This window comes from Saimiri boliviensis, chromosome 4, assembly GCF_048565385.1.
Source record: "Saimiri boliviensis isolate mSaiBol1 chromosome 4, mSaiBol1.pri, whole genome shotgun sequence".
In the NCBI taxonomy this organism is placed as follows: Eukaryota; Metazoa; Chordata; class Mammalia; order Primates; family Cebidae; genus Saimiri; species Saimiri boliviensis.
Genome location: NC_133452.1, coordinates 39,301,365 through 39,317,449, shown reverse-complemented (window position 1 = coordinate 39,317,449; position 16,085 = coordinate 39,301,365). Strand labels below are relative to the sequence as shown.

General features: G+C 40.4%; 1 protein-coding gene across 3 annotated transcripts in view; it reads left to right on the top strand.

Annotated features, from left to right (window-relative positions):
- Positions 1-15,756, top strand: part of TMEM200A (transmembrane protein 200A) — an 89,434-nt gene extending 73,678 nt beyond the window's left edge. The window contains exons 1-2 of one of the 3 annotated variants that reach the window (XM_074397468.1): positions 11,855-11,923; positions 12,564-15,756. In XM_074397468.1, coding sequence (XP_074253569.1) covers positions 11,856-11,923; positions 12,564-14,055 — 1,560 coding nt within the window. In that variant the 5' untranslated portion in view covers position 11,855 and the 3' untranslated portion in view covers positions 14,056-15,756. Of the gene's footprint in view, positions 1-11,592; positions 11,698-11,854; positions 11,924-12,563 lie in introns of those variants that run through there. The other 2 variants (XR_012517186.1, XM_010342996.3) reach the window with 2 other exon arrangements.
- Positions 15,757-16,085: the final 329 nt, after the last annotated feature.

Below are 16,085 nucleotides of genomic sequence, written 5' to 3'. Positions count from 1 at the left end.
TTCCCCATTGCTTGCTTTTGTCAGGTTTGTCGAAGATCAGATGGTTGTGGGTATGTTGTATTTCCTCTGAGGCCTCTGTTCTGTTCCATTGGTCTATATCTCTGTTTTGGTACCAGTACCATGCTGTTTTGATTACTGTAGCCTTGTAGTATAGTTTGAAGTCCGGTAGTGTGATGCCTCCTGCTTTGTTCTTTTTGCTTAGAATTGACTTGGCTATGTGGGCTCTCTTTTGGTTCCATATGAAGTTTAAGGTGTTTTTTTCCAGTTCTGTGAAGAAGGTCATTGGTAGCTTGATGGGAATAGCATTGAATCTGTAAATTACTTTGGGCAGTATGGCCATTTTCACGATGTTGATTCTTCCTAACCATGAACATGGAATGTTTCCCCATCTGTTTGTATCCTCTCTTATTTCGTTGAGCAATGGCTTGTAGTTCTCCTTGAAGAGGTCCTTTACGTTCCTTGTTAGTTGTATTCCTAGGTACTTTATTCTCTTTGTAGCAATTGTGAATGGCAGTTCGTTCTTGATTTGGCTCTCTTGAAGTCTATTACTGGTGTATAGGAATGCTTGTGATTTTTGCACGTTGATTTTGTATCCTGAGACTTTGCTGAAGTTGTTTATCAGTTTCAGGAGATTTTGGGCTGAGATGATGGGGTCTTCCAGATATACAATCATGTCATTTGCAAATAGAGACAATTTGATTTCCTCCTTTCCAATTTGGATACCCTTTATTTCTTTTTCTTGCCTGATTGCTCTGGCTAGAACTTCCAGTACTATATTGAATAGGAGTGGTGAGAGAGGGCATCCTTGTCTAGTGCCAGATTTCAAAGGGAATGCTTCCAGTTTTTGCCCATTCAGTATGATATTGGCTGTTGGTTTGTCATAAATAGCTTTTATTGTTTTGAGATACGTTCCGTCAATACCTAGTTTATTGAGGGTTTTTAGCATAAAGGGTTGTTGAATTTTGTCAAAAGCCTTCTCTGCATCAATCGAGATAATCATGTGGTTTTTGTCTTTGGTTCTGTTTATGTGGTGAATTACGTTTATGGACTTGCGTATGTTGAACCAGCCTTGCATCCCCGGGATGAATCCTACTTGATCATGGTGGATGAGCTTTTTGATATGCTGTTGCAATCGGTTTGCCAGTATTTTATTGAAGATTTTTGCATCTATGTTCATCATGGATATTGGCCTGAAATTTTCTTTTCTTGTTGAGTCTCTGCCGGGTTTTGGTATCAGGATGATGTTTGTCTCGTAAAATGATTTGGGAAGGATTCCCTCTTTTTGGATTGTCTGGAATAGTTTCAGAAGGAATGGTATCAGCTCCTCCTTGTATGTCTGGTAGAATTCAGCTGTGAACCCATCTGGACCTGGGCTTTTTTTGGGTGGTAGGCTCTTTATTGCTGCCTCGACTTCAGACCATGTTATTGGTCTATTCAGGGTTTCGGCTTCTTCCAGGTTTAGGCTTGGGAGGTTGCAGGTGTGCAGGAATTTATCCATTTCTTCCAGGTTTACTAGTTTATGTGCATAGAGTTGTTTGTAATAATCTCTGATGATGGTTTGGATTTCTGTGGAATCTGTGGTGATATCCCCTTTATCGTTTTTTATTGCACCAATTTGGTTATTCTCTCTTTTCTTTTTTATTAATCTGGCTAGTGGTCTGTCTATTTTGTTGATCTTTTCAAAAAACCAGCTCCTGGATTTATTGATTTTTTGAAGAGTTTTTTGTGTCTCTATTTCCTTCAGTTCTGCTCTGATCTTAGTTATTTCCTGTCTTCTGCTAGGTTTTGAGTTTTTTTGATCTTGCTCCTCTAACTCTTTCAATTTTGATGATAGGGTGTCAATTGTAGATCTCTCCTTTCTTCTCATGTGGGCACTCATTGCTATATATTTTCCTCTAGAGACTGCTTTAAATGTGTCCCAGAGATTCTGGTATGTTGTGTCTTCGTTCTCATTGGTTTCGAAGAGCATCTTTATTTCTGCCTTCATTTCATTGTTTATCCAGTCAACATTCAAGAGCAAGTTGTTCAGTTTCCATGAAGCTGTGCGGTTCTGAGTTAGTTTCTGCATTCTGAGTTCTAACTCGATTGCACTGTGGTCTGAGAGACTGTTTGTTATGATTTCTGTTCTTTTGCATTTGCTGAGGAGTGATTTATTGCCAATTATGTGGTCAATTTTAGAGTAGGTGTGATGTGGTGCTGAGAAGAATGTATATTCTGTGGATTTGGGGTGGAGAGTTCTGTAAATGTCTATTAGGTTTGCTTGTTCCAGGTCTGTATTCAGGTCCTGGATATCCTTGCTGATTTTCTGTCTGGTTGATGTGTCTAATATTGACAATGGGGTGTTAAAGTCTCCCACTATTATTGTGTGGGAGTCTAAGTCTCTTTGTAAGTCATTAAGAACTTGCCTTATGTATCTGGGTGCTCCTGTATTGGGTGCATATATATTTAGGATCGTTAGCTCTTCTTGTTGCAGTGATCCTTTTACCATTATGTAATGTCCTTCTTTGTCTCTTTTGATCTTTGTTGCTTTAAAGTCTATTTTATCAGAGATGAGAATTGCAACTCCTGCCTTTTTTTGCTCTCCATTTGCTTGGTAGATCTTCCTCCATCCCTTTATTTTGAGCCTTTGTGTATCCTTGCATGTAAGATGGGTTTCCTGGATACAGCACACTGATGGGTTTTGGCTTTTTATCCAATTTGCCAGTCTGTGTCTTTTGATTGGGGCATTTAGTCCATTGACATTTAGGGATAGTATTGTTATGTGTGAATTTGATGCTGTCATTTTGATGCTACCTGGCTGTTTTGTTGGTTAGTTGATGCAGATTCTTGATTGTGTTGATGCTTTTTTACCATTTGGTGTGTTTTTGGAGTGGCTGGTACTGGTTGTTCCTTTATATGTGTAGAGCCTCTTTCAGGAGTTCTTGTAGAGCAGGTTTGGTGGTGATGAAATCTCTGAGTGCTTGCTTGTTCACAAAGGATTTTATTTTTCCTTCACTTATGAAGCTTAGTTTGGCTGGATAGGAGATTCTGGGTTGAAAGTTCTTTTCTTTAAGGATGTTGAATATTGGCCCCCAATCTCTTCTGGCTTGTAGGGTTTCTGCTGAGAGATCTGCTGTGAGTCTAATGGGCTTCCCTTTGTGGGTAACCCGACCTTTCTCTCTGGCTGCCCTTAGCATTTTCTCTTTCATTTCAACCCTGGTGAATCTGACGATTATGTGCCTTGGGGTTGCTCTTCTTGAGGAATATCTTTGTAGTGTTCTCTGTATTTCCTCGATTTGAATATTGGTCTGCCTTGCTAGGTTAGGGAAGTTTTCCTGGATAATATCCTGAAGAGTATTTTCCAGCTTGGATTCATTCTCTTCATCACATTCAGGTACACCTATCAGACGTAGATTAGGTCTTTTCACATAGTCCCATATTTCTTGAAGATTTTGTTCATTCCTTTTTGCGCTTTTTTCTCTGTTCTTGCCTTCTCTTTTTATTTCATTGAGTTGATCTTCGACCTCTGATATCCTTTCTTCTGCTTGGTCAATTCGGCTGTTGAAGCTTATGCATGCTTCACGAAGTTCTCGTGTTGCGTTTTTCAGCTCCATCAATTCACTTATACTCCTCTCTATGCTGTCCATTCTCGTCAGCAGTTCGTCCAATCTTTTTTCAAGGTTCCTATTTTCTTTGTGATGGGTTAGAACATGTTCTTTTAGCTCATTGTAGTTTCTTACTACCCACCTTCTGAAGTCTGATTCTGTCATTTCATCACCCTCCTCCATCCGGTCTGGTTCCCTTGCTGGTGAGGAGTTGTGATCCCTTTTAGGAGGAGTGGTGTTCTGGTTTCGGGAGTTTTCATCCTTTTTACGCTGGTTTCTTCCCATTTTTGTGGGTTTATCCACCTGTTGTCTGTCTCTGTCCCAGGGAGTTGGAGCTTTATGAGTTTCCGTTGCACTACTGCCTTTTTTGATTTTTCTTTCAGGTCGGACCCGCCCAGCTAGCAGCACGCCTAGCCTCTGCCTGCCGGCAGGGGCTTTGCTGAGCTGCTGTGGGCTCCGCCCAGCTGCCCTGAGCTCTTCCCTGTAGTCCTTTTTATATGGGCGTAGTTAGAACTGTCTTGGCAATGGTGGCCCCGCCTCTGTTATGTTGGACTCTCTCTGTTGTGGCAGGTTGCCTCGGCAATGGCGGGTTGCCTCGGCAACGGCAGCCTGCCTCTGTAGCGGTGGAGAGTCTCAGTAATGGCGGAAGCCCCTCCCCCACGGAGCTGGACCGTCCGGGTTCAGCTGTGCTTGGTTTGAAGGGCTCAACCCAGAGGGTTTCCAATTACTGTTTCTGTTTTCGTTGTTGTTGGGGGTGGAGGGGTGGGACCAACGGAGCCTGATCACCTGGCTCCCTGACTCAGTCTTTTCTTTTAAGTTGAACGACCCCGCGTTCCGGTCGCTTGTTGAAAAGGCGCCGGGATCTCCCGTGCTGCGACTCACGGAGTCGGCTCGAACTGTGGCGCCGGCTCCTGGCGGATTTTTTGCCTAGGAATCTCCTGGCCTGACTCGCTATTTCAGATGAATGGGCAACTCTGCCGTCTCAGGGCTCTGCTCGCCAGCTAAGAGGGCTCCCAGACCAGTGGCTTTTGTACGGAGAACCGCAGCAACAGGGAGTGGTCACAGCAGCCGCGTGGGCGGAATCAGCCCCGCGGGGGCCGAAACAGCCACACTGGCTGGGACTGCGACGCTGGCGACCCCTCTGCCTGGGTATCTCCTGGTCTGTGGGCAATAAGAGTTCGTCTGGAAATGCGGCGTCCACTCACCCTCTGCACTTTCACTGGGAGCTGAAGTCCAGAGCTGTTCTTAGGCGGCCATCTTCCCAGCATTCCGTCTCCTGATTTTTTAATGATCACCATTTTAACTAGTGTGAGATGGTATCTCAGTGTGGTTTGATTTGCTTTCTCTAATGGCCAGTGATGATGAACATTTTTTAATGTGTTTACTGGCCTCATATATGTCTTCTTTTGAGAAGTATCTGTTCATATCTTTCACCCACTTTTTGATGGAGGTCGCTTATTTTTTTTTCTTGTAATTTGTTTAAGTTCTTTGTAGATTCTGGATACTAGCCCTTTGTCAGATGGGTAGTTTGTAAAATTTTTTCTCATTCTGTTGGTTGCCAACTCACTCTAATGATTGTTTCTTTTGCTGTGCTGAAGCTCTTTAGATTAATTAGATCTCATTTGTCCAGTTTGGCTTTTGTTGCTATTGCTTTTGGTGTTTTAGTCATGAAGTCCTTGCCTATGTCTATGTCCTGAATGGTATTGCCTAGGTTTTCTTCTAGGGTTTTTATGGTGTTAGGTCTTATGTTTAAATCTTTAATCCATCTGGAGTTAATTTTTTTCTAAGGTATAAGGAAGGGGTCCAGTTTCAGCTTTCTGCACATGGCTAGCCAGTTTTCCCAACACCATTTATTAAATAGGGAATCCTTTCCCCATTGCTTTTGTCAGGTTTGTCAAAGATCAGATGGTTGTAGATGTGTGGCATTGCCTCCATGGCCTCTGTTCTGTTCCATTGGTCTATATCTCTGTTTTGATACCAGTACCATTGCTGTTTTGATTCCTGTAGCCTTGTAGTATAGTTTGAAGTCAGGTAGCAGGATCCCTCTGGCTTTGTTCTTTTTGCTTAGGATTGTCTTGGCTATGCCAGCTCTCTTTTGGTTCCATATGAAGTTTAAGTTGTTTTTTTCCAGTTCTGTGAAGAAAGTCAGTGGTAGCTTGATGGGGATAGCATTGAATCTGTAAGTTACTTTGGGCAGTATGTCCCTTTTCATGATATTGATTCTTCCTAGCCATGAGCATGGAATGTTTTTCCATCTGTTTGTGCCCTCTCTTATTTTTTTGAGCAGTGGTTTGTAGTTCTCCTTGAAGAGGTCCTTCGCATCCTTTGTTAGATGTGTTCCTAGATATTTTATTCTCTTTGTAGCAATTGTGAATGGCAGTTCACTCATGATTTGGCTCTCTGTTATTGGTGTATAGGAATGCTTGTAATTTCTGCACATTGATTTTGTATCTTGCGACTTTGCTGAAGTTGCTTATCAGCTTAAGGAGATTTGAGGCTGAAACGATGGGGTCTTCTACATATACAATTATGTCATCTGCAAATAGAGACAATTTGACTTCCTCCTTTCCTAATTGAATACCTTTTATATCTTTAACTTGCCTGATTGCTCTGGCTAGAACTTCCAATACTATGTTGAATAGGAATGATGAGAGAGGGCATCCTTGTGTAGTGCCAATTTTCAAAGGGAATGCTTCTAGTTTTTGCACATTCAGTATGGTATTGGCTGTGGGTTTATCATAAACAGCTCTTATTATCATCAATACCTAGTTTATTGAGAGTTTTTAGCATAAAGTGGTGTTGAATTTTGTCGAAGGCCTTCTCTGCCTCGTTTGAGATAATCATGTGGTTTTTGTCTTTGGTTCTTTTTATGTGATGGATTATATTTATAGATTTGCATATGTTGAACCAGCCTTGCATCCCAGGGATGAAGCTGACTTGATCATGATGGATAAGCTTTTCGATGTGCTACTGGATTCAGTTTGCCAGTATTTCATTGAGGATTTTTGCATCAATGTTCATCGGGGATATTGGCCTGACATTTTCTTTTTTAATTGTGTCCCTGCCAGGTTTTGGTATCAGAATGATGCTGTTCACATAAAATAAGTTAGGGAGGATTCTCTCCTTTTCTATTTCTGGGATAGTTTCAGAAGGAATGGTACCACCTCCTCTTTGTACCTCTGGTAGAATTCGGCTGTGAACCTGTCTGGTCCTGGACTTTTTTTGGTTTGTCAGCTATTAAGGCTTCAATTTCAAACCTTGTTAGAGATCTATTCAGGGATTCAACTTCTTCCTGGTTTAGTCTTGGGAGAGTTTAAGTGTCTAGGAATTTATCAATTTTTTTCTAGATTTATTGGATTTTTTTTTTTTTGGCATAGAGGTGTTTATAGTATTCTATGATGGTAGTTTGTATTTCTGTGTAATCTGTGGTGATATCCCCTTTAACATTTTTTTATTGCATCTAGTTGCTTCTTCTCTTTTTTCTTCTGTATCAGTGTAGCTAGCAGTCTATGTATTTTGTTGATCTTTTCAAAAAACCCAGCTCCTGGGTTCACTTTTTTTTTTTTTTTTTTTTTTGAAGGGTTTTTTGTGTCTCTATCTCCTTCAGTTCAGCTCTGATTTTATTTCTTGTCTTCTACTAGTTTTGGGGTTTGTTTGATCTTGCTTCTCTGGCTCTTTTAATCATGATGTTAGGGTATCAACTTTAGATCTCTCCTCATTTCTTTTGTGGGCATTTAGTGCTATCAGTTTCCCCCTACAAACTGCTTTAAATGTGTCCCAGAGATTCTGGCACATTGTGTCTGTTCTCATTGGTTTCAAAGAACATCATTATTTCTGTCATCATTATTTATCCAGTTGTCATTCAGGATCTGTTTCCATGTAGTCGTGTAGTTTTTAGTGAGTTTCATAATCCTGAGTTCTAATTTGATTGCATTGTGGTCTGAGAGACCATTTGTTATGATTTCCATTCTTTCACATTTGCTGAGGAGTGTTTTACTTCTAATTATGTGGTCAGTTTTTAGAATAAGTGTGATGTAGTGCTGAGAAGAATGTATATTCTGTGGAATTGAGGTGGAGAGTTCTGTAGATGTCTATTAGGTCTGCTTGGTTTAGATCTGAGTTCAAGTCCTGGATATCTTTGTTAATTTTCTGTCTCATTGATCTAATATTTTGTAGGTCATTAAGAACTTGCTTTATATATCTGGGTGCCCCTGTATTCGGTGCATATATATTTAGATAATTAGCTCTTCTTGTTTCATTGATTCCTTTACCATTGTGTAATGCCTTTCTTTGTCTCTTTTGATCTTTGTTGGTTTAAAGTCTGTTTTGTCAGAGAGTAGGATTGCAACCCCTGTTTTTTTGTTTTTTGTTTTTGTTTTTTGTTTTTTGTTTTTTTGCTTTCCATTTGTTTGGTGAATCTTTCTCCATCTTTTTATTTTGAGCCTATCTGTGTCTTTGCACATGAGATGGGTTTCCTGAATATAGCACACCGATGGGTCTTGACTCTTTATCCAATTTGCCAGTCTGTATCTTTTGATTGGGGCATTTAGCCCATTTACATTTAAGGTTAATATTGTTATGTGTGAATTTGATCCTGCCATTTTGATGCTATTTGGTTGTTTTGCCCATTAGTTGCTGCAGTTTCTTCATAATGTTGATGGTCTTTACAATTTGGTATGTTTTTGCAGTGGCTGGTACTGGTTGTTCCTTTCCATGTTTAGTGCTTCCTTCAGGAGCTCTTGTAAGGCAGGCATGGTGGTGACAAAAATCTCTCAGTAGTTGTTTGTCTGTAAAGGATTTTATTTCTCCTTTGCTTATGAAGCTTAGTTTGGTTGGATACGAAATTCTGGGTTGAAAATCCCTTTCTTTAAGGATGTTGAATATTGGCCCCCACTCTCTTCTGGCTTGTAGGGTTTCTGCCAAGAGATCCGCTATGAGTCTGATGGGCTTTCATTTGTGGGTAACCCAACCTTTCTCTCTGGATCCCCTTAGACACCTAACTTGGTGTCTTCCCAAATGGCCACCCAGTTTTATGCTAGAAACCCGGAGTGCTCATGTTGTAGCACTGGAGGGAGTCTCCTGTTCTGCGGGTTGTGAAGACTGTGAGGAAAGCACAGTATCTGAGTGAGAGTGCTGGGAAAAATCCATAATGGCTTCCCTTGACTAGGCAGGCAGTTCCCTGGCCCCTTGCACTTCCTGGGTGAGGTGAGCCCTAGTCTGCTTCGGTTCACCCTCCTTGGGCTGCAGCCACTGCCCAACCAGTCCCAATGAGATGAACCGGGTACCTTAATTAGAAATGTGGAGATCACCCACCTTCTGCATCGTTCTCACTGGGAGCTGTGCACCAGAGCTGTTCCTGTTTGGCCAGCTTGCCAGAAATCCTCAGCCAGCCTCCCTCCCTCCCTCCCTCTCTCTCCCTCTCTCCCTCCTTCCCTCTTATTTTTTTCAGAGAGCCAGACTACTGTATCACCCAGGCTGAAGTGCAATGGCATGATCATAACTCATTGCAGTCTCCATTTCCTGGACTCAATTGATCCTCCTGCCTTAACCTCCTCAGTAGCTGAGACTACAGGCATGTACAACCATGCCTGGCTAACTTGCTAAGTTGACAATGCTGGTCTTGAACTGCTGGCCACAAGTGATGCTCCCGCCTGGCCTCCCAAAGTGCTAGAGTACTAAGTGTGAGCCACTGCACCCAGCCTTCACTAGGCTCCTTACTGTGAAACTGCCTTTAGCATCCTCATGCCATTTTTCAGTATTGGTCCCCCGTTACTGCTTTCATCTACTAGTTAATTTTTCTAAAATAACAACAGCATTATTTATGTCTTACTCCAACTCCATGGCAGATGTGTATAAAATTGCAGCATTTAGGAATAGCATTTGCCAGCTCCCAAGACTTGACCCTCCCTCTTGCTCTGACGTTACTTACCTAGTTGACCTCCTGTAGCACTGAGTTGTATGCTGGCCAAGTTCCTGTTCCCTAGCCTGCTTTCTTTCCCTTGACCTTCCTGAAATGCTGCTAACCTGATTTTTGACTGTGATCTATGTGCTATCTTCTGTGTGAAGCCTATTGAAAGATTCTTCCCTAATGGAAACTTTCATTTTAGGAGTTATCTCATTCTGTTTTATATGGATCTGTTAGCTCCTTCATTAGGTTTCAAGCTCTTTGAATCTGTGATTGAATTTTCTCACCTTTGCTTTCCTCTCTGGGTCTAGATTGGGATCCTGAGTCATAATAGAGCCTTGTGTAGTACTGAATTGCCTTGAACAGAATTAAGGGACATTGACACCAAACTTGATTTTGCTAATCTTTGGGCCTGAGCAGGGTAGAATGGCTGAAGAAACTGTGATCCCCCCATTCATTATATTCTTTATTTCTAAACTACTCTGGAATTTTTACCTCTTTTTGTTTCTATGCATTTTCATACTTTTAAGCTACCCTTGCTGTTTCTTCCTGTCTCATTTTTCTTCACACGCTCACATGCAAGCTCAGTCATCCATCTCTCTTTTTCACCTTTCCTTCCTTATATATGTTTCTTAAAATATCTTTTCTCTTCCAACCTCCTTTCCTCTGTCAGCCTCCTGAACAGAAAATGGTAGTGCTAATGTTTTTAAAAGTGGGGGAGGACTAGAAATCTGTATGGAATGTAATTCACTTTTATTGCTTTTAAATTAAATGAAAGGCTTTTGCCCTTGTTTCTGTTCTACTCAGAAGGATTTCAGACTAAATCCTTAAGCCTGCCATATGGAAATAACTGGGCTAGATGGCTGCTATCTAATCTAAGCATTTAATTGAAACATTTGAAATGGCTTTTGGTTCAAGAAGACATAGGTTGACACTAAGCTTTATTTTAGCAAAGATTTGGGAAGGTTCTAATCTGTAGTATGTATACTTTGATAAATTTCGTAGACTAGACCAACAGATTACAATTTAGTTTGTTCTTCCAACATAAAACTATTTTAATCCTAGTTTTAATTTAATTGAAGACTGGATTTACTCACTGGCTTGTTGAAACTGTAGATACCAACCACAACCCTGTTATTTAAACACAATTTAGAAATCATAAGTAGAAATTCAAAAGGAGAGCTCAATGCTGCAAGATGAGATTTGATGCCCTGAATAAACTCTGAAATTTGCCAAAGACCTGTGGGACTTAAAATATCTTCTTATTTCCTATCATCTAGATATGGCAGCATGAGAACCATTTATTATAAATCAGGATAGATATTTTACCAAATGTTGATTTTTGTTTGGATAGTTTGTTCATATTCTCAACTAGGAAAGTTAGTACAGTAATATGGTAGTCATTTATCCCTCATTCAGCATTTTAGCAAATATTTCTTGAACAGTGGCCATGTGAAGCCACTACAGTGAATGTTTCTGGTAATTAAAATAAGAATTAAATTTGATGTTTGATCATAAAAAGTAGAAGAACCTTGATAATATTATATTATGAGTGCCATGGAAAACCTGCCATTATAAAGTGGTCTGAGGAATAAATGCTTGCATGGGGTGCAGTGGGTCAGCTAGAGAAGACTTTATAAGGAAAGTGGAATATGAGCTTTGATGCCTAGCCAGTTGTCCATATGTGAAGACCAAGGGTGGGGAGGGGGTGGATTCTGGACAGCTGGAACATTGTTAACAAAAATCTCAGAAATTATACAAAATGGAATATGAATGAGAAATACAGGACATTGGTTAGATTTTAGTTTTATGCAAATTAAAGAGAAAAGTCAGAGACAAAATTAAAGTCAGTGGGTCTAGAATTTCAGCTTAAGCTTTGGTAGGTAGTGGAGAATATTTTTTCATTATTCTGCTCTTTAAACAAACTTCAGAGATGATTAATCTTGATTGTAAAGGAAGAGAAATAGTTTGGAAGACCAGTTAGGGGGTTATAATAATGGTCTAGTAAAAGGTAATAAGATCTGCACAAGGCTGGGAAGAGTAGGATTAGAATGGGGGGGGGGGGGCTGAAATTAAAAGACATCATGTGGTGGAAATTTCTAGGATTTAGAACCTGATTGGAAGAGGAAGATAACTGTAAAGAGCCAAACCTGAGAACTAACCCTGCTAAAAAAGTCAGACAAGTCAAGTGCTGCAGCTGGTGTGTGCTAGAAGGTAAGTTCAGCTTCGCTAGCAGTACATGATGTGTGTATGTTCCCTAACGGGCAGTGGAAGCTGTGAAACTGAAACTCAGGATATGACCTGGACTATAGACTTGGGACTCATTAGCATAAAGGAAATAGTGGAAGATGTAGGAACAGATATGAATGCCAGGGGAGAGTATGGAAGAGAAGATGGCCAAGGACAAGACTCTAGGGAGAAGTTCGACTTTTAGGTGAGTCTATTGAAATAGTGAGGTCAGAGCAGAAGTAGGAGAACTTCACATCATAAAAGACTAGGGAAGACAGAGTGTGGAGAAAGGAGGGGCCGGTAATATCTGTGGAAGCAGAGGGATAAGGAAGATGAAAATTGAGAGAGAGAAATTAAATGTGGCAGCTAAGAATTCATTGATGACTTTCACTAGAGAGGTCTTAGAACCATGAATTGCTGGAATGTATCCTCTTTGTCAGTCTGGAGTGTTTGTTCAGTGATTTAAAACAGCACAGATAACTCTGTGTGTGTGAGAGAGAGACAGTGCATCAGCCTGTGGCCAGGGGACTATTTTATAAGTGATAAAATTATTTAAACACAATATTCCTCAAGCTCACATTTTACCAATAGAAGTGTAACTGAAAAAAAAAAAAACCCAGAGATATTCACTTAGCCAAAAAAGAAATCTCAAGAAATTTACATTAGTCCATAAATAAAATTTGTACCAAAACTATGTCAATTAAAAAGTGATTCTACCCCATTTAATCGCATGAAACTGTAACAGCAACAAAAATTCTATGTAAACAGTTGTTTAATGGAATTGATGCTGATACCCCAAGAACACATTTAGATCATCTTTTTCCTTTTTTTTTTTTTCCTGCCAGAATAAAAGGCCAAGCTATGATAGCAACTGGTGGAGTGATAACCGGCCTGGCCGCCTTGAAAAGGCAAGACTCCGCCAGATCACAGCAGCCTGCCAACCTCAGCCCGTCTCCTGCTACCCAAGAGAAGAAGCCCGTCAGGCGCCGGCCCCGGGCAGATGTCGTGGTTGTTCGTGGTAAAATCCGGCTTTATTCCCCATCTGGATTTTTTCTTATTTTAGGAGTACTCATCTCCATTATAGGAATTGCCATGGCCGTTCTTGGATATTGGCCCCAAAAAGAACATTTTATTGATGCCGAAACAACGCTGTCAACAAATGAAACTCAGGTCATTCGGAATGAGGGCGGCGTGGTGGTTCGCTTCTTCGAGCAGCATTTGCATTCTGATAAGATGAAAATGCTTGGTCCATTCACCATGGGGATTGGCATTTTCATTTTCATTTGTGCTAACGCCATTCTTCATGAAAACCGTGACAAAGAGACCAAAATCATACACATGAGGGATATCTATTCCACAGTCATTGACATTCACACGCTAAGAATCAAGGAGCAGAGGCAAATGAACGGCACGTACACTGGCTTGTTGGGAGAGACAGAAGTAAAACAGAATGGGAGCTCCTGTGCCTCCAGATTGGCAGCAAATACGATCGCCTCTTTCTCGGGTTTTCGGAACAGTTTTCGAATGGACAGCTCCGTGGAGGAGGATGAACTTATGTTAAATGAAACTAAGAGTTCTGGACATCTTATGCCCCCTTTGCTCTCTGACAGCTCTGTCTCTGTCTTTGGCCTCTATCCACCTCCTTCCAAGACATCTGATGATAAGACCAGCAGCTCTAAGAAATGCAAAACCAAGTCAATTGTGTCATCATCCATCAGTGCTTTTACATTGCCTGTGATCAAACTTAATAACTGTGTTATTGATGAGCCCAGTATAGATAACATCACTGAAGATGCTGACAACCTCAAAAGCAGGTCAAGGAACTTGTCAATGGATTCCCTTGTGGTTCCTTTGCCCAACACCAGTGATTCCTTTCAGCCTGTCAGCACCATGCTACCAAGGAATAATTCCATCGGGGAGTCATTGTCCAGTCAGTACAAGTCATCTATGGCTCTCGGGCCTGGGCCTGGACAGCTCTTGTCTCCTGGGGCTGCTAGAAGACAGTTTGGATCCAATACATCCTTGCATTTGCTGTCGTCACACTCAAAGTCCTTAGACTTAGACCGGGGTCCCTCCACTCTAACTGTTCAGGCAGAACAACGGAAACATCCAAGTTGGCCCAGGTTGGATCGGAACAACAGCAAGGGGTATATGAAACTAGAGAACAAAGAGGACCCAATGGATAGGTTACTTGTGCCCCAAGTTGCCATCAAAAAAGACTTTACCAATAAGGAGAAGCTTCTTATGATTTCAAGATCTCACAATAATTTGAGTTTTGAACATGATGAGTTTTTGAGTAACAACCTAAAGCGGGGAACTTCTGAAACAAGATTTTAGTGTTAAAAGAATATATCGTTTTACAAGGGTACATATTTAAAAACTGTTTTCACTGGTGTTTCCTTCTTAAAGCATTGGCTGTAAGCCTTTTTAATCAAATGGTTTGTAGTGTATTAGAGTTGGCTGCTTAGTTCTGTAATGAAGATGGTTTTATGTTTGGGCTACTTGTGACTGCAGTACTCTATATTATCACATAGAATTTTATTTTCTCTTCCTTTGAAAGCATGATCTCTTTTAGTAATATGAATGCAAAATACTTGCATCCAAATTAAAACTTATTTTCTTTACTTTTAAGTTCTTTGATTGCCCTATTTATAAAATGGAATGTCCAATATGGAAAACATAGGGTACCAAGGTGCAGACCAGGAGTACAAATTCAGTCCCAATACTCAGTACGTATTATGGATGGCTATGAGTGCAAACCTTAGGCCAGGCGTCCCCAAACTACGGCCCGCGGGCTGCATGCGGCCCCCTGAGGCCATTTATCCAGCCCCCCGCCGACTTCAGGAAGGGGCACCTCTTTCACTGGTGGTCAGTGAGAGGAGCACAGTATGTGGTGGCCCTCCAACGGTCTGAGGGACAGTGAACTGGCCCCCTGTGTAAAAAGTTTGGGGATGCCTGCCTTAGGCTGTGATTTTCTGAATAATTGTTCTTTGTAGGATTTGGTTAACTTATTTAAAATGAAAGAGATCTAGTTTCAGTGTGAGCTCAATGATGTGAATTGGTTAAGTTCATTGTGAATCCTGAGTTTTAGATAGGTAGTATTTTTTTCAACATCAGTTCTATTTTCAGTGATGTTATATCAAGAAACAATGTATCCAAGAGCCATCGCTGACAATGCCAGATATACTTATGGATAAATATCAAAATGCAATTTTAGTAGCTATAACTTTAGGTATTCAGAATCAAAATTTGCAAGCTGACTTGATAAACAAATAGACGTTGTAGAAATACTATCCTGAAATAATTATACACATGAAGGCAATGTTGACTAATGAATGAAGATACATTACATGCAAGTTAATGCTAACTAGTCTCAGTACCTTTTTCTAACCATCTGTTACTTCCAATAGCCCCTCATTCCCACATCCTATTTTCCCCCAATATGTTTTAGATCCTGGTATTTGGAAAACAATTGGCTAACCTTGACATTTCTTTTCACCTTCACATGCCACTAGCTTGGTAATTCAAAAACATTTAGTTCTTGATAAATTGCCTTGAAGTTTACCTTGTGCTGGAAAGCCTTATGATAACTCCAAAGACTTTCTTATGGTATAATACATTTTTAGGATTGTGTTTCTTAGTTACTGAAGATAATAAATATTAAAATGGATGTTTCCATCAGAAAATTTTCATGTTTTCCTTTAAGGTAACGTAACTGTAAGAACTGTTGAATAGAATACTCAGGAAATTCTACAGCTCTCTCCCAATACCTAAGCATTTTTGAACATCAGTGTCACAGTTATGGAAGAGCAGAAGGAGGATCCATTTGTGTTGCTCCCCAGAATTCCACATTGCGTTCGCATCACAAGCTTCCCTCAATTGAGACACAGTTTTGCTTGTTACAAAATTAAGCCTGTGTATTGTAATAGAGTGGGCTCAATATTTTACTATAAAGCATTTAATAAACTTCTGTTAGAAGTTTGTGTTCTTCACACCTTTGCTACTGCTTTTTAAATAAAATGTACATTTCTGCTTAAAGTACTGTTGTTCACACTTTCAGATATGTTCTACTGTGGGCACTTGATACCCTAGTACACATACTGAGTATCTCGGCTTTTAAGTTTTGCTTCTATTAAGTTAAAGAGCTAGGTCTATCCAATTATTTAGACTGGTTTTTAATGTCATCTTAGAATTGTTTTCATTTAAAGTTTCATTTTTTTCTCAGGAAAATAACCAAATACAGCATCCAGCAAGCTGTATTTCTTAGTAGCACTGAGATTTGAAAACAGTGGCTTTCAACACCCCTGATGTGACAGATGACTGAAGCCGTATCATTTGTTCAGTTCATCCCTGAAAGATCTCTAGAA